Source organism: Oratosquilla oratoria, chromosome 24 (assembly GCF_046742065.1).
Source record: "Oratosquilla oratoria isolate Oo_2021 chromosome 24, ASM4674206v1, whole genome shotgun sequence".
NCBI classification, from domain to species: domain Eukaryota; kingdom Metazoa; phylum Arthropoda; class Malacostraca; order Stomatopoda; family Squillidae; genus Oratosquilla; species Oratosquilla oratoria.
This window is the reverse complement of record NC_134800.1, coordinates 42,355,170-42,373,658: the sequence shown is the minus strand read 5'-3', so window position 1 is coordinate 42,373,658 and position 18,489 is coordinate 42,355,170. Positions and strand designations below refer to the sequence as shown.

The following is an 18,489-nucleotide window of genomic DNA, read 5'->3' as shown; positions in this document are numbered from 1 at the left end:
CGCTGAAACTATCAGTTGCTTTAAGAAACGGTTAGACAACTTTATGGATGGGGATGACAGGTGGTGATGGATACGTAGCTGCCTAGTGTAGGCCTTATGGTCTCTTGCAGTCTCCTTCAATCTTATGCTCTTATGTAAGCGAAGCAGCCAAGCTGTGGATGTGCTGTGTCTTTCTGCTTTGCTTCTGACCCAGGCAATGGGCAGGAGACAGGGATGACCCTTCATCCATGTGGAACTAAAATGAGAGGGAAGCAGGGATGGTGGATGGGAGTGGAATGGGTGGGAGTGGGTGTGTGCTTTACTTGGCTACCTTCTTTATTAGGGGGAAGAAGCTCTTGGTAAATAGATAGTATACAGGAAAAGAACAATGCTCATGGGGCCTGTCTCTTACTATCCAATTTATACCTAGCTTCAAATTCATGTATGATTCCAACTTCCAGTTATCATACTTAGATTTGTAGTCATGTATTGTAACAGTTTGGGCAGTATCTCTTTCTAAGGTACTCCAGGTATTTATGAATCTGTGTGGGAAACTGTATTTTTAACATCCTTTAGGTCTTTCTCAGTTTGTTCTCATGACCTTTTAAGCCATCCCATCCCAAATGGAAAGATCTTTTTAGTCAATGTAGGCTATCCCCTGTAGCAACCTGAATGTTTTCCCATTGATCTTTCAATGTTTGTAGCTCCAGTGCTGTTAACCTCTTCATCAGGCACGTTATGTTGCCTGGTGTACAATGATGCATCACAAAATGCACATTATAAGATATAAAGTTACAGCTGTGATACTCATTCTCTTTCATCCAGAATGTTTATAACTGCAGAAAATGCGATCAAACCTGTTCACAGAATACGGGGGTCACTCATCTACAACTACAAAATAAATATAATCAGGATAGCAATGCTGGGGTCCTCATATACTCACTTGCACCTCAGAATGCCAACATAGTTATCATCGTATTTTAGGGGTTAATCTCTCATTGTATGGTTGGCTACCTACTTTGTACATACATACATACATATACCAAAGGCTTTTTCCCCCTACACGGGGGGTAGCCAAAAAGAAAAAGGCATAGAAACCACTCCCACCCATTCCATTTCCTATATATTCCACTCCCCTCCACCCTCCTCCCTCCCTCTTATCTTGGCACCTCCTGGATGACAGGTCATCCCTGCATCCTATCCACTGCCCTTGGTATATAGATAGATCGATAGATTGTATGGTTTATCAGCCAGACTGGGAATCAGTTTCGTTGCAGCCTTTTTTGTTCTCTTGATATTGCTTATATAATTCACTCTGTGGGAACCATACAACTGTTGTATTCTGGTCTTGGATAAATCACGGTTTCTATGAGTTTTTTCATCATCTCTTCATCCATATTGCAAAAAGTCACTTTAATGTTCTGCAGCTGTCCATATGTCCCACAATCCTGTTGATGTCTGTCAGGTGAAGGGTTGTCTTTTATCAGCACTCCCAAATCTTTCTCCTCTATTGCTTTTGTAATGGATTCACTTCCCAAGGAATAGTTTAAAGATGATCTTTTAGATTGTTTGCCTATTTCAAATACTTGGTATTTTTTTGCTGTGGAAATTAATTTCTCATTCTTGGCTCTATGCAAATATGGTGTCGATTTTTTGGCAGCAGTCTAATCTTTTCATTCTTCTCATGATTTCAGCATCATTTGCAAATATGTTGACAAAGTTTGTCATACTTTCCATCTTGTCATTAACATAGATAAGAAATGTTATAGGTGCTAGCACTGAACCTGTAGAACTCTGTTTTCCATCCTAACATTTTATTCTTTACTGTTGGCTATTAAGAAGTGAGTAATCTGCCATGAAAAAAAAAAACTTTTTCCTGTACTATAGTGCTGTTGTTATTTTTCAGGGAGCTGAATTGCTGAAGTACTTAGGAGATGAATTACGTTGTAAAGAGAAGGAATTGTTCATCGTAGTTACTCCTGAGGTGGAGCATAGCCGAAGCTGGTCCAAAGAGAGCTGGTTGGGGGATCCAAATGACAGAATGAAGGATCACGATTCGTACATACAGAACGGAGTGGTGGGTGAGCACCACAATGTATCCAGAGATGACGAGAGTCTTGGGTATAACTCTCCTGGATTCACATATATTGATCAGGAGCCTTTGGGTGGCTTAGAAGCACAGGCAAGAGTAGGCAAGGAAAATACGTAAAATTGACTGACTTGTCCGACGTGTTAAATAATCTTCACTGTTGAAGCAAAACTGAGAATGGCTTTCTTAAAATTTCTTGGCTTTGGATCAGTCAAAAAGACTTCATAATGATGTGTCCATGAAAGATATTTTTGGGGCACAGTGAAAAATATATCAGAATATAATGAAAACACTGCCAGTTTAGAATATACTTCCAGTCTTTAAGAATATATAGGATTATATTGACATGCCTGCTTATGAATGAAAGTCTCCTTTAACTGTAAGGTTTGTCTGTGATATTCACAGGTTGTATATTGAAATGCTTCATAATTTCAAGAAATGGGACACTTAAACTTAGCCATATTTCTTCCTCTTCTTATCATGTGTGTTCTTGTTTTTTTTTAGATCAGTATGAATATATGTGTTGCTCCTTGAAAATTATAAGAGTTGTACTGGGCATAGAAATAATACTCATGCTTTGGGAAAAGGGAGTTAGCCCATGTATGGATAAAATATTTGGTGTTAATTGTGAATGTGTTAAGCTCATAAGGTCGACATAAGTTTGACATTTATCAGGAAATAATATAATTATGTTTATATTTTTATGTCAAGGTAAACACAGAGATATTGAAACATTCTCAAATATATGACACAAAATTGTACTTAGTGGAAAGCAGTGATTTTCATAAGATTGTCACAAAATTTTAATGATATTTTTAAAAGTTATCTTCTTAAAACTATACATATACATATATATATATATATATATATATACATATATATATATATACACACACACACATATATATGTATATGTATACTATTTTATTTTGTCTTTTTCGATATACAGTATCACCCCTAAAACCAAAAGAGAGGGGAATATAATACAAAATTATGAAATGCAGTATTTTCACTAAAAGATTGTCACAAAAATAATGGATGATACATTTTTGAAGTTGTTTACAACTATATTATGATTATATTTTTCTATAGTCCACATGGAAGTAGAATTATCGCTTAAGTAAATATGATTATTTCTTGTTTGACCCTTCGGTACTTTGAAGAACACAAAAGAATTTTAATAGTTTGCTTGATCACAGTGGGTTCAGCTAGTTTTTGATGTGGTGCTCTAAAAGATTATAGTTCTTGTATAACAGAGGATTCCTTCGAGTCACTGTACCAGATACAAGGAGGCCATAACATCCGTAGGGTAAAGGCACTGGCACAGAAAGTGTGAGATCAGTCTGACCCGAGTTCAAATTCTGGCCTCTTAAGCATTGGGTGTGGTGAAAAATTACACAATTTCCCCATTTCTACCTCAGTACTATGAAATGCTACAGCCCCATAGCTATCCAGCAGGTCTTCACGGCCTGGAAAAGGAAACACTTCATATATATATTCATGCACTTATTTATATGTATATACATGAATGTATGTATGTTTATTCCCCCAGGACACTTTGTGTCATTTATAGACAAGTTCTCTAGGTCACTTTGTACCTTCCAGCTGTTGTTTGCTACTCCTTTATTGCCATAGATATATATCTATTTAAATGACCTGTACACAACACCTCTCTGTATAATCCAAGATGAAGACTTGCGACAACTACCAATTCATTGGATACCAATTGGGATAGTGAGAAGACCATTATATTGTGGTTTAGTTGTACTTTTATCTAAATGAAATGGGCTTTTCATTAGTCTGTTCAGCAGCAGAGTAATTGGTCTGTCGTGGTTGCAGACTTTGGTGTTAATCAGTTTGGTGGGTGGGTAAACGACTGAGCATGTGAGAGGACTAGGCTCGAGTAACAGCGCTGTTTAGGTCAGTTCATGGCTTTGGACATTACCAACACATACGTCCTGGTGCCTCAGGCCCCGACCTTTGAACAGTCCCATGTTGATTAATTAATCAACGGAAGATAACTGAAGGAACTTCTTCCCAGACATTGATTAGCAGTTTGTGCTGTGGCATTGACATAGAAAAGAAATATATATCTATATATACATATACATATTGACCATAAAATTAATATATGTGAAGTAAATGACTTTAGGAGTTTTAATTGGCCTGTGAATTTAGTATATATTTGTCTGATAGTTAGATGCAAGGGGGAATTGGATCATTTCTAATGCACATTGAACAGATGCCAGTAGTGTACAGGGAAGAAATGTAGAAGTGATCTTGTTCTTGATGTGTTCAGTGTGGTTCATTATGAGAACAGTTTCATATTATGGTTAGGTTTCAGAATTCATGGTCATCAGAGGAACGTTGTTGAAAGAAATTTTGACAGACTTTAATTGGGTAAGAGTCATGCCTACATATGAAAATAATGATCAAATGGAAGAAAAAAATCAGGATAGGCATAATGTTAGTTAAAAAAGAATGGAATAAAAATATGGTTAATCCTTTACAGGGTAGAGGTTACTCACACAGAAGTAGAATTATATAACAGGTGAATATAGAAAAAAAAGTTATTATGTTTGATAAAGGGTAAAAGTAAAGCAATGTGAATTGAATAATTTGTCAGTGAGCTCAGGAACAAACAGTAGGCACCTGGAGTGATCCTGCAAGTTGGACGTCAGAGAGGATTGTCTCCCTGCTGCCCCTTTTCAAAACCTGTCATCACTCTTACCTACATTTAAATGTGCAGCCCTGGGAGTTGGCATTTGGTGTCCTGATCGTGGCTGATATCTCTTTCTGTGTCAGTTTTGTATTTACTCCACCTTTTACCATTGGGATAACTGACAACTGGTGACTGCTCCACTTCTAGTTTTCATGGCAGTAGAAATACTCCCAGACTAAGGCAACATAGATAACAGTCCAGAGCCACGTGATAGCCCAGTGGATACCATGTTGAATTCATGAATTCAATTCCTGGGACCTGCTGGGGGCTTGCTGCATTGGTTCCCGACAACCCTGGCCAGGCAGGGAGGTGACACAACAATGGCCTAAAATACCCACCGGCTTGCTGCATCTGACAGGGCCTTGCTCTATCAGGGGATATTAATTTTCCACTGCATGGGAATGGGATGATGAATCATGGTGATATAACAGTCTAATATTTCTATCCAGAGAGATCTGTGGGTGGGCTTGAGGACCATTGCCAGCTAGTGAGGGAGGGGGGTCCCAGTTGGTTAAACTCGAGATAATAGATATTATTAAGGCGAACTGACTAGACTTGTAGGATTGGACTCGGGGATGGACATCCAAAGCAGTATTTGTTGATAAGTGAAGGTATTCCTTAAAAACTTGATTGCAAACAATGTAAAGAAGTGTTTTTTAAGTCACTTGTTGAGAAAGACGAGTTTCCTGTAAGGGTAATATAACAGGACATTGACGGTAGTTCATAAAAGACAGATATGAAACAGGGTTTTTTAGCCTAACTTATTTACATGCCTTTTGATACAGGTTTATATAAATATCATTGTGCAGGTTTTTTTTAGGTTACAGTGTTTTTGATATTCATTTGAGCATAGTGTATTTCCTCCACTTTTTTTCCCAAGAAAGAAGAGCTGACACCCAGTAACTACTACCCTAATTATGCTACTGTAAGCCTGTGACTTAGAAACTACATACATACATACATATATACATACATACATACATATACCAAGTGTTTTTTCCCCCTTACATGGGAGGTAGCCAAAGTCAAAGGCATAAATCCACTCCCACCTGTTTCATTCCCACATACTCCACTCCCATTCACCACCCCTCCCTCCTCCTTATCTTGGCTCCTCCTGAATGATGGGTCATTCCTGCATCTTGCCCACTGCCCTGGATCAGAAGCAATGTAGCAAGAGACAGCACATCCACAGCAATGCCACTTCATTTAACTGATGACCCCCCTCTCCCTCCCCTCGTACAGAAAAAGAGAAGACGGGGAGAAATCCCTTCTGGCTGTGTCAAAACATTGTTCACACATACCCCCCCCCTCATCCCCCACCCACTCCCCTCTATGCATCACATCATTATCCATACACAACAACCCTCTACTCACCCACATTTTCCATCGTCTCCCTTCCTCCGTCAACAGATAATTGCCTTTTTCCCAATGCCCCCTCCACTATCCCACATTAATACAACACGGACAAGTCTAGATATTCTTTCCAAAGAGATCAGTGGGAGGGCCTGAGGCTTGCCAGCCACTGTTGGGCTGTGGGTTTCCAATTGTGAAAACTTGAGGAAATGGTAATTACTGTTAGCTTATTTGATTATTCATTTATTTTTTAATTTTTGTCAGATGATATATTTTACAAGAAGAAACTGTGTTAAATCTCATTCATTGTTTATTGGTGTGAATTACAGTGCTGCAGTTATGGATATGTATGGAGAGTATGCCAATTTTGACAAACACATTCTAATTTTTTTTAAAGGAATGGAAAGTAGAGATAGAGTAAAAGAAATTAAACTACAGTGTTGGTGATTGAAGACTGGTTCAATGTGGTAGACTGAGTGATGGAAGAACTTAGCTTTGGAGTTTTTTTATAATGGAGTATATCAGGGATATAGCTAGAGTTGCAGAAACACTCGTCCACAATTCCATACCATGAATTAGAAAAGAACACTCGGGAATAAGAAAGGATCCAAGACCTTCTAGAGAACAGTAAATATAGAAGATAAAGGTGAATATTTGGCTTTTTTGTCAGCATTCACTTTTATAAATCATGAGATACTAAAGACTTCATCTAAGTTCTAAGTAGGAATATTCTAAAATTATATTACCAGAGTTATGATGGTAGAAATGTGTTGGAGATGTAGAGTGAGGGTTAAAAGAAGTGATAGAGTGAGAAAGGAGGAGGTGGAGGAAGGGAATAAGATGGGCGGGAATAGGTATGTATCTCTGACTTGGCTACCTCCCTTGTAAGGGGGAAAAAGCTCTCAGTATATAGTTGGATAGATAAAAGGAAGATGAGGCAGGCAGATAGTTTGGGAATAATGAGTTGATATTTAAGGTTGATCAAAGAATATTGATATGGTATGGGTACACTGGGGGTCACTCAATTCAATGGCCCATGTTTTGAGAACACAGATTTGACCTCAATAAATTCTTATCCCTGAACCTTAATTCAACATCTAAACTTGCCAATTTGATATTCAAATCACACAAAAAAAGCATAAATTTCTTAGTTTGTCTGCTAAGATAGTGATTTGTGTTCTGACAAATCATGTTTCAATGCCTTGAAAACTGCCCTAACCCTGTTGAATTGCAAGACCCCAGTGTGTATAGAAAGAACAATTAAAGGAAGATTAACAAAAAGAGAGTTGGAGGCAGAGTTGGATGGAGTGAACTTGAAGGGACAACCAAGAATGGGATGGATGGGTGGATTGGGTGAGTCATGGATACAAGGACAATGTCCGTTATGCAGGGAAGGGAGAAGAAGTAGGTGTGAGGAGAGAGTAGATGTGGCTTGAAGGGATTTCTTCTTGTCTGCTCTGTAAATTCTGGAGTGGTTTAGAGTGAAGTCACCATGTAAAGAAATAGTATGGGTGAACCAGCTTTGGCTGTCAGATCATGCTGTGGAAGTGCTGTGTCTTGCTTCAGTGCTTCTGAGGCTTAGACTGGAGAGAACAAATGGGTGTGGGATGGGTAAAGGATTTGACACTTTACTTGTAGGGAGCCTTTTGGTATATGTGAGTATGATGGATGGATTCAATTTGATATAAACATCTTGTCCAAATATTTGAGATTTGGAAATGAGTATATGCAGTTTTGACCAAATGGGAAAAAGTGTAAAAAACAGCTAATGTGAAAAAGGGAATTAGGAAGGATTCTGAGTCAGGCATCTGGTCAAAGCATTTCGTCAGTATATAGAAGTTTCAAAAAAGGTTGAATGAATAGATAGCTATACTTTTGTTAGTCATCAGTCAACAGTATCTGTTAAAAAGTTAGTGTGATTCAAGCCAGTAAAGATTCCATGGACAAAGAAAGCTCTTTAAGTATACAACAGGAGATGTGGGTATGTATTTTAATTGGGAAAAGAAGAAAAAAAAATATGTCTAATTCTGAACTCATAAACTTGCATGAGATGTCAAGAGGGAATAAGACAACTTTGAGTATAATTACATACAAAAGACAGAGCTTCTAAAAGGAGGCTTTTGCTAATCTCCTTTTGGAAGAAAGGAGATATACATGTAATCTTATCATGACAAGGGATACCTCTGATTAGAATCTTGTGTGGGTATAGAATAGTACAAAGTATGTCAATAGGCTGGAGGGGTTAATTAACATAGATTTAAGGTTTGTCAGAGAGTCTATCTGCAGCTTAATGTTATCAGCCAAACAACAGGGCCTGGCACTAGTGAGATCATTAGTAATTTTAGACAAGACGGTAGACATGAAATATGTTAAAACTGAAATGGTATGTACAAAATTCAACCCCATAACTGCAGCAAAATATATTGTTGTCAGATTTTTGTTCAGATTGATACCAAACAGAATTATTCAGCTTAGTGGTTTTGGGCTAGAAAGGGATCCTGATTGATAAAGAGACCCTTATAGTATGCCTTTTATGACACACAGGGCATAATGCTATTTATAATAACAGAGATGGTGGTGAATTGTTAACAAAGATACAAAGTATGACATGTAGTGAATATGGGGGTGATATATTTATTGACCTCAATTCAAGCTTCCCTGTTGTTTAAGGTAGGGGAATGGAGTCCTAGGGATGTTACAGAAATGTCTTAAAGAATGTAACAGAAAGCAGGGATAGTAAGAGTTAAAAAGTGATTCAGTATTCCTATGTAAGGGGGTTTTCATCTTCCAAACATACTGCAGAAGAATTGTGTGTGACTCAGGTCAATAGGGAACTTATGTCCCAAAGGTGCTGAGTGCATATGTTGTATGCAATCAGCACCCATGTATGAGAGCCTAAATATCTCACTCTGTGGGTATTGGCTGATCAAATGGAAAAAATGTCTCAATCATAGAAAACACAAGGTAAACAAACACACATACATACATTCATTCTTGATTAATTGTATGAATAGGAAGGTTTTAAATGCTTATTCTGTATTGCAATGTCATCATTTTAATTTGTGTAAAGTGTGTATTTGTATGATTTTTTTTTACTCCTTTATCCCAGAGATCTTTTCTGCAGATTATGGTCTTGCTGATATCAGAGGAGGGAAAGACACAGAATGAAATAGGGCCTTGATTAGCTGAAACCCCCATTTCATCCTGCGTTAACTCCTCAGATGAATATGATTAACTGGTATTAACCAGAACAAAATCTGTAAATACTTTCACTGGGTGGAAGGGTTAAGCAAGTTCAAGAAAAGCAGACAATATGATAATATTGTATAAATAGGTAGTTTTCCTCAATCTCTCTCAGTAAATATATAGTAATTCTTTGTGGTGGACAGAGAATGGTAGGTCTAGCAATTATCTCAGGTGGCTGATGTAATAGCATGTACAGTTATAACAAGATAAGCACTATTTGGACAAATATATGAATGAAACTTGAAAATCTTGAAATTTTTGAAGGCAAACTGTGAGCTGGTACCATCCATGGAAGTATGTGCCATATATAAATACCAAAGTTTTAAACAATTTCTATGCCATATAATTCATCTAAGGTGGAAAGAAAGGTGATTTAGTGCATATAACAGACTGAACAACCTCAGAAAAATTCATGCGTATAGATTAAGAAATGCTGTTTAAATAGATTTTATAGTTTTCCTAACTTATCTTATTGGTGAGGCATAATAGTAAGTTTACAGGTGCTAGGGAGGTGAATGTTATGAGTCTATCATAAGTCAAAAATAACCCTGAAATAAGAATAAAGTCTTTCATAAATTTTAGGGTTTGCTAACATTTATGTGCCATAGATTTTAAACATCAAAATATATCTTTTTAATACATGTCTCATACACATTCAAGTACATGGTGCAATACCTTACTTAGTTTTCATAGGTTATTTGTGGTGGGTAATTTGGTATATGTTCATGCAGGTGAGTAGGATGTTGGCGTAGCTTTAAGATGGCAAATTTTGACAAAAGATTTTACCAATGATGTACAAGTGTCCAGTAGGGATGGTGATAGTGAGAAGCTGGGAAGGTGAATTAAGGTAAAGGGTAGTATAATTAATCTACTCAGGTTCTTAGGTAGCTTATGGAAGATAATTCTGAAGGCCCTAAGAAGTTACAAAGAGATGAAAATAGAAAAGTATATTACAGGTGCAGTTACATTGACAAGGGACATGCTTGAACCCTACTTGATGCAGCCTTGCGACATCAGTATGTATTGCATGAGATTTTTTTTTATGCTATATATACTGTCAAACTTATTGTTATCAATGTTTATGTTATTGTTGTTATAATTGGTAGGGTGGTTAAATAGGTTTTATTTGCTTATAATATAGGTTTATGTGTGTGTGTGTGTGGGGGGGGGCATATTTACGTAGCTGTAGTGTACAGGTTTGGAGCAATGCTCTTTGGATCCCATCTTTTTTTGTGCCATTTGTCAAACCTTGCCTTGAGTTCTTTGAATTATATTTTCGTTCAACTTATGCCACAATTCTACATTTTTACATGGATATCTTTTAAATACTTTTTATTTATTTATTATTTTTTTTTATTTTTTTTCTATTATAACCTCTTGTCAATTTTTCTGTTTGTACCAGTAATTCTTTTTTGTTCACTTTCTCCAAACCTGCTCCCAATTTAGATATTATCATGTCACCTCTGTGTGTGTGTATTTACCTAATTGTAGTATACAGGAAAGGAGCAGTGTTTGTTGGGTCTTGTTTCCTACTCTCTGATTTATCGTACCTAGCCTCAAATTCATGTACAGTTCCAACTTATTCTATATCCTTGATTTCCAGTTATCATATTTAGATTTGAATTCATGTATTGTTCAAGCTTAGGCTATATCACCCTCTAAGCTATTCCAAGTATTTATGCATCTATATAGAAAACTGCATTTCTTCGCTTACTTTAGATATGTGGTTTTTCTTGATATGTTCCCATGACATCTTAAAGCTCTCTCATCCTTAATTATGAGATCTCATCTGTCTGCAATGTATCCCCTTTAGTGACCTGAATACTGTAATCATATCACTTCTTTTACTTTGATCTTACAAAGGATTACAAAGGCGGAGCATACCGACAGGAGACCTTTAGGTCCATATCTATATCGGATGCGAAAAAAAAAAAAAAAAATTAACAAATAAAAACTATGATAATGTAAATAACAAATAAAATACATAAATGCATAAGTATAGTTAAATAATAAACAAACAGGTTAATAGAAAATAATAATGAATTGACATAACTAATAATAAATGAAAATCAAACAGGCAAATGATAACAAAACAAAAACAAATAATATAAAATAAATTATAATCATTACAGCATCTTGCTTAGGTGTTTATCTAAATGATTCTTAAAGCTTTGAACTGAGCTACATTGCACTACCTGTGTAGGAAGTTTATTCCATTCACTAACTACATGGTTGGCGAAGTTGTTTCTACCTACTTCCAAATTGAATCTATTTCCGGACAGTTTGAGACCATTGTTTCTTGTCTGATTCTCATTCAATGTGAAAATTTTGTCACTTTTGATGTTGTCAATTCCTTTTAGAATTTTAAAGACCTGTATCAAGTCACCTCTGAGTCTACGCTTTTTTAGGGAAAACAGATTCATGTGTTTTAGTCGATTTTCGTATGATTCATTTTTGTCTTTCTTCATATGGTTTATCTGTCATAACCATAATAATAATGATGATAGAAATTGGGAGCAATGACTGGTACCTGCAACTTGCAGTCCTTTGGGGTAGACATCAGAGAGAATTATCTCCCTCCTGCCCATTATGAAAACTCATCAGTACCTTCATTACCATCTAGAAGTGCAGCCCTGAAGGGCTGACACTTGGTCATTAGTCATAGCCCAAGATCTTTCTCCATTCAACTTAACCTGTATTTCTTTCCCCTTTCCATATAAAGATAGCAGACAACCAGCAACTGTTTTCCCTCCTATAATTATAAACTTTTAACATAAATTCCTACACTACACAGAGAGATCTATGGAAGGACTGGGGACTGTTGCCAGCCACTGTAGGACTGCAGGTTTTGTCAATGAAAATCGAAGCAACAATTACTGTTGGAATTATGTTCATTGTTTTTCTTTATTGGCTTTTAGCCTTTTCTCTGAAGTGTTGTATCTTCACTATCTCCACAATAATCAGGGTAATACTTATAGTTCAATGGGGAAAATGAGACTAGACAGGTGATAGATTTGATTAGATTATAAAACAGAATTTATTTTGGGTAGGTATGTGATTCATTCCTTTGGCCTTCCCATTTACCATTTGACAGAAACCAGTTTGAGCTGGATACAGAATTTAATATATGCTCAGCATATATTTGTTCCTTGCACAATACCCTTGCACCTCCAGATTGAGGTAGGGGTATTGATGGGTTTTGAAGATGAACATCAGGGAGGTAATTCTCTCCCATGTCCTTCTTGTAGGATCACCATATCCAGGTATCTGTCATAGATCTCTGAGTGACTTTTTGTAGAACATTAATACTGAATAGGAAAGTAAGGTGTTAAGCACTCGGTTCTGACTGAGAATTTGGAGCCTTTGCAGAGGTGTGGCTCAGCTTTGTGCTTCCGGAGGATTAATGGTGATAGCATGGTGTGAGTGATATGGATGAGGTGATTCTTTTCCATACCAGTCACTTTAGAATTGGATATCAATAGTACAGATGAATGCATATATAATGGAGAAGGTGGTTTCGTCTTACCATTATCCTACAAGCTTGACCGTTCAGTTGTGGAGAAAGAAAAACCTAGTACTGAAAACCAAATGTGAAAGTGAAACTACATTATTACTATTATTCCTTATACAGTATTATTATCATTGTCATTATTGTTCTTAATGTAGTCCATCATATATGTATATATATTTTTTTATACAATAGTACTTCTTGACTTACACAAAGCACTGATTATTCTATGAGCTTATGAAGCCTAATTGAACCCCAGCTAATTGTGCTGCCAATAATGAATGTATTCTGTTATACCTTCTGCACATGTCATTATATGTGAGTTTTGGCCATGCACTAACCTCGGGGGACAGATGGTGGGTACTTGCATGTGATGGCCTTACAAAATGGACAGCGAAGCTGCCCCTTTTCAAAACCTGTCAACCCTCTCACCTCCATTAGGAGGTACAACCCTGAGGGGCTGGCAATTGGTCTTTGGACTGGACCCAAGATCTACCTCTAACAACTTCAACTGTATTTCTTACACTTTTTCTCACATGGAGAACTGTCTACCAGTAATTAATCTCTTTCTCTTCTCACTTTCATTTGGTAACATAAGTTTCTTCCCAGAGACATCTGTGGGAGGACCCGAAAACCATTGCCAGCCACTGTAGGGCTGTGGGTTTTCTGCTTAGTGAAACTCAAGGCAACAGTTAGTTAACCTTGGCTACATATTAAAATCAAATAAAACTTTTACAGATATTAGTTTGATAAATCTATTCCTATGGAACCAATGATGGGTATCTGTGAGTGGTGGTCCTTAAGATGAACATCAGAGAATTATCTCCCTTTTGCCTGTTTTAGAAACCTATTAATTCCATCACCTGGGACTAACACTGGGATTACAGACTAAGCTCAAGGTCTCTATCAGTTTTGACTGTATTTCCTTCACCTTTATACATAAGGAGTTGAGAGCCGGTGAGTGCTCCCCTCCTATGCACTGGTGAAATAGAAATTGTCCCATACATATACTCTCTTCCCAGAGAGATCTATGGGAGGGGTGGGGACCATTACCAGCTACTATAAGGCTAGGTTTCCAGTCGGCGAAACTTAAAGCAACAGCAGTTGTTGTTGTTATTGTTATGATTATTATGGTTATTTTGTTATTATTATTTATTATTGTTTATTATTATTATTATTACTATTATTATTATTATAATTATTATTATTAGTATTATCTATTATTATTATTATTATTATTATTATTATTATTATTATTATTATTATTATTGTTAATTATTATTATTATTATTATTATTATTATTATTATTATTATTATTATTATTATTATTATTATTATTATTATTATTATTATTATTATTATTATTATTATTATTATTATTATTATTATTATTATTATTATTATTATTATTATTATTATTATTATAATCATTAATTATTAATTATTAATTATTAATGATGATGATGTTGCCTTGGCTGTTCAATTTATACATGGATGTGATGGTGCAAGAAGTAAACACAAGGGTAATGGGCCAGGGATTCGAGGTGGTTGAAGAAAATGGAGAAAAATGGGAGATAAGCAAGTTGTTGTTTGCTGACAACACTGCACTTGTAGTAGGATCAGAGAAGCGATTAAGGAAAATAGTGATGGAGCATGGGAAGGCGCGCGAAAGAAATTGAAGATAAATGTGGGTAAAAGTAAGGTGATGTACAAAGGGAGAGGATGGCAGCAAATTGGAAGCAAGTATTAAGAGAGACTAGAAGTGGATAGCTTTAGATATTTGGGTGTGAATGTGGTGGGAAAGGGAGGAGTGGAGGTGGAGAGAGAATGTAGATTGAGAAAAGCAAGTAAATGCCGTGGGGGATTAAAAAGTGTAATGGGAAATAGACATCTGGGAATTAATGTTGAGAGATTATATGAAGGAGTGATTGTGCCAACATCACTGTATGGGGCAGAAACATGGAACATGAGAGAGGAAGAGTTTAAATGTGTTTGAGATTAAATGCCTGAGAAATATGGTAGGGGTTACTAGGCTGGATAGAGTGAGCAATGAGAAGGTGAGGAGGAGCAGGGGTGAAAAGGGAATTGGGAGATAGGATTGATGAAAGAGTATTGTGATGGTTTGGACACGTGGAAAGAGTGAGTGAAGAAGGATTAGTAAAAGAGGTGTGGAAGGCAGAGGTGGAGGGAGTGAACATGAGGGGATGACCAAGGATGAGATGGATGGGGTAAAAGGGGCATTGGGAAAGAGGGGAATGTCTGTTGAGGAAGGAAGGGAGAAGACAGAAGATAGGGGTGAGTGGAGAATGGTTGTGTATGGATGATGCTGTGATGCATGGAAGGGAGTGGGTGGGGGATGGGGGGGTGAGGTAGTATGTGTGAATGATATTTTGATGCAGCCCGAAGGGATTTCTCCCCATTCTCTCTTTTTCTGTATGAGGGGATGGAGGAGGGCAGGGGTTGCTGATTAAATGAAATGGTCTTGCTGTGGATGTGCTGTGTCTTGCTACATTGCTGCTGACCCTGGGCAGTGGGCGAGATGCAGGGATGACCCGTCATCCTGGAGAAGCCAAGAAAAGAGGGAGGGGTGGTGAATGGGAATGGAGTATGTGGGGATGAAATGGGTGGGAGTGGATTTATGCCTTTGGCTACCTCCCTTGTAAGGGGGAAAAAGCCGTTGGTACATGTATGTATTATTATTACTATTATTATTATTATTATTATTATTATTATTATTATTATTATTATTATTATTATTATTATTATTATTATTATTATTATTATTATTATTATTATTATTATTATTATTATTATTATTGTTGTTATTATTGTTGTTATTATTGTTGTTATTATTGTTATTATTATTATTATCATTAATTATTGTTATTATAATTATTATTATTGTTATTATTATTATTGTTATTATTATCATTATTGTTATTATTATTATTATTATTATTATTATCATCATTGTTATCATCATCATTATTATTAGTCATTATTATTTTATGTACAGGTGTAACTGAAACTGATACATGCTTGAAAAAAGTAAAAATGTCTCCCTTGTCTAAATATCATGTTAAGACTGTGCATATCAATAAATCACAGAGAATTTGAAAGTCCCTGGCTGTGCCAGATAAGGGTTAAAGCAGAGACACTGCAAAGCATAAAAATGTATATGTTTGTGTAGTGCTGTTCCTGGAGTCAATCGGACCAGAATGTATCTCTAGAAAGGTTATATCACCTTGTAATTGGTGAATGATAAGGAAAAGTCATTGGTTAAATCATGTGAGTCAAAGCAACCAAACAAAATGCTTTTGTTTTCTATGTTTGCACTCTTCATAAACCAGCAAAATAAATCATAATCAAACCAATTTTTTTTTTTATTATCTCCTTTAACTGATATATTTTGGATTAGTAGAATTTAATATATTAGTGATATTGACAAAGTGATCTGAAATCCTAGATCCCCCTCAGTAGTTACGACTAATTAATCTTTTGTTGCTTTATAAAATTATTCCAACAATTTGGAAAAGGGCATTTTAAAAACAAACTCTTAGAGTGATCTGTATACTACAAATCCAACTCTATTCTCCATAATCTCTAGGAGAGAGAAATTAATCCTAATCAGTAAAACCTCACATATCATTTGCCTACCTGCCACAGCTTCAGAAGGGGTCAGTCCACTAACACATTCCTCATGAATGTGATACAGCACATACTGAATGGATTCAACAAACAAGTGCTTCCAGAGATGGTAATTCTCCTCCAAAACTCTACCCCTTTCACCTCATCCATCCATCCATCCATTTGCAGTGTTCCCCTCAAATTCACTCCATCAACTTCTTTCTTCCACATTCTTTTTGCTTGTCTCTTGCTCATTCCTTCCATATGCCCAAACTATCCCAGTATTCTCTGATTAATCCTATCTGCCAGCACTCTTCTCACTCCTTATCTCTGCTTCATCTCATTTTTCACTATTTGTTCTTGTAACCCTCACCATACCTCTTAAATACTTCATCATTTCAGTAAAGAGTTCTTTGGCTTGTAATGTGGTTGATAATCTTGGTGTTGTGTAATGTGTGTTCTTTAGTTGTAATCTTGTGGTGACATTAAGAGTCTCGTAAATAAAACTTTATAAGCATGGATATGCTTGGCAAAACCTAGGCACCTAGGTCCTTGCAGACCAGAGTATGCTTATAATGCTGATGTTGAGTAGGACAAAAATAGACTTGCCCAACTTCTTAAGATCATATACTACAGACATGTTATGGGGCATTGGTGTTAGGTTTTGGTATATCTATGAACAGTATATGAATCAATCAATCTTTTGCTCCTGGTCTTCCTTGCAGAAGATCTGCAGCCTCCAGGAAACTGACAACAGCCACTGGGCGGGACAATAAGTCACTTATAGAAGAGATATTGTCTGGGTATAGTTGATGTGGGGCATTGTAGTATGAGGTGTTCTAAGTCTTCTGTGTGGTGGTTCCATCTGGGTATTTTGAATGTGGCCAGGCTTATTCTGTGTTAGGAGCATTTTTGTTTCTGTATGTAATTGTCCTATAAGGGTGGTTGTGGCATATCCTGTATTTGGTGTAACCTCATGGTGTTCTATTCTGCAGTCTTTGTTAAGTTGTTTATGTTTGATTTCCTGATTGTTTGGAACAATACAGTGGAGGTGTACTCTAAGGTGATTCTTATGAATTGTTTATAGATGGTTATTAGAATATCTTTTTGTTATCCAAATTCAGTACTAGAGATGGCTTTCAGAAGGTTTGTTTTCTGGTTGATTTTAGTTGCTAGGTCCTTGGATATGTGGGCTGAATGTCATATGAGTATAAAATGTTAGATATAGAAGTAATGGGTTCTTTTCTGAAGGAAGGGCTTGGCCATTTAATTTTACAGTGTGGTGGTTTTTTGATTCATGGTTGTCTGGGGTGAACATTGTTACTGTTGATTTCTTGAGCCATTGTTCCAGTTTGTATACTGGTATATAGGCTTGGGTGTTCTTTTGTACTATTTTGTATTCACTATACTGGGATATTGTTGTCAGTTCATTTGCATATGATAGAATGTTGGTGTTTAGTTTTGGTCGAGGAGCTGGTAGATCACTCATGAAAAGGTTGAACAATAAGGGTGAAGGTAATGCATCTAGAGGGACTCCATTTTATAGTCTTCTTGTACCTGTTTATTTTGGGTTACTCTGCATTGTTTTCCTACTGTAAAGTTGGTCAACCACTTCTTATCATTGTTATGGATATCTGATTTAATGATCTTTTTGGACAGTATGTGTCAGGAGACTTTGTCAAAAGCCTTTTTATATCAATAGCAACCATAACTGTCCAATCTGGTGGAACTTTCTTATTGAATCCTTCTAGTACTTGAGTTATGTTTGTGAGCAGAGTAGAGTGCCCTCTTTGAAACCATGTTTTGAGTGGGGAAGGTTGGTATTTCTGTTTTAATTCTTGCTGCAACCAACCTTTCCATCAGCTTGGGTATTGTGGATAGTAGTGATATTTGTCTGTATGATGCTGGGTCCTCTGGCAGTTTGTTAAATTTCAAGATTGGTATTATGTGAGCTCTTTTCCTGA

General features: G+C 36.4%; 1 protein-coding gene across 6 annotated transcripts in view; it reads left to right on the top strand.

Moving 5' to 3' along the window:
• LOC143038577 (josephin-1-like) overlaps positions 1-14,071 on the top strand; it is a 43,076-nt gene extending 29,005 nt beyond the window's left edge. For all 6 annotated transcript variants that reach the window (XM_076207959.1, XM_076207962.1, XM_076207965.1 and 3 more), the window contains one exon: positions 1,886-14,071. In XM_076207959.1, the coding sequence (XP_076064074.1) occupies positions 1,886-2,188 (303 nt within the window). In that variant the 3' untranslated portion in view covers positions 2,189-14,071. The remainder of the gene's footprint in view (positions 1-1,885) is intronic.
• The last annotated feature ends 4,418 nt before the right edge of the window (positions 14,072-18,489 follow it).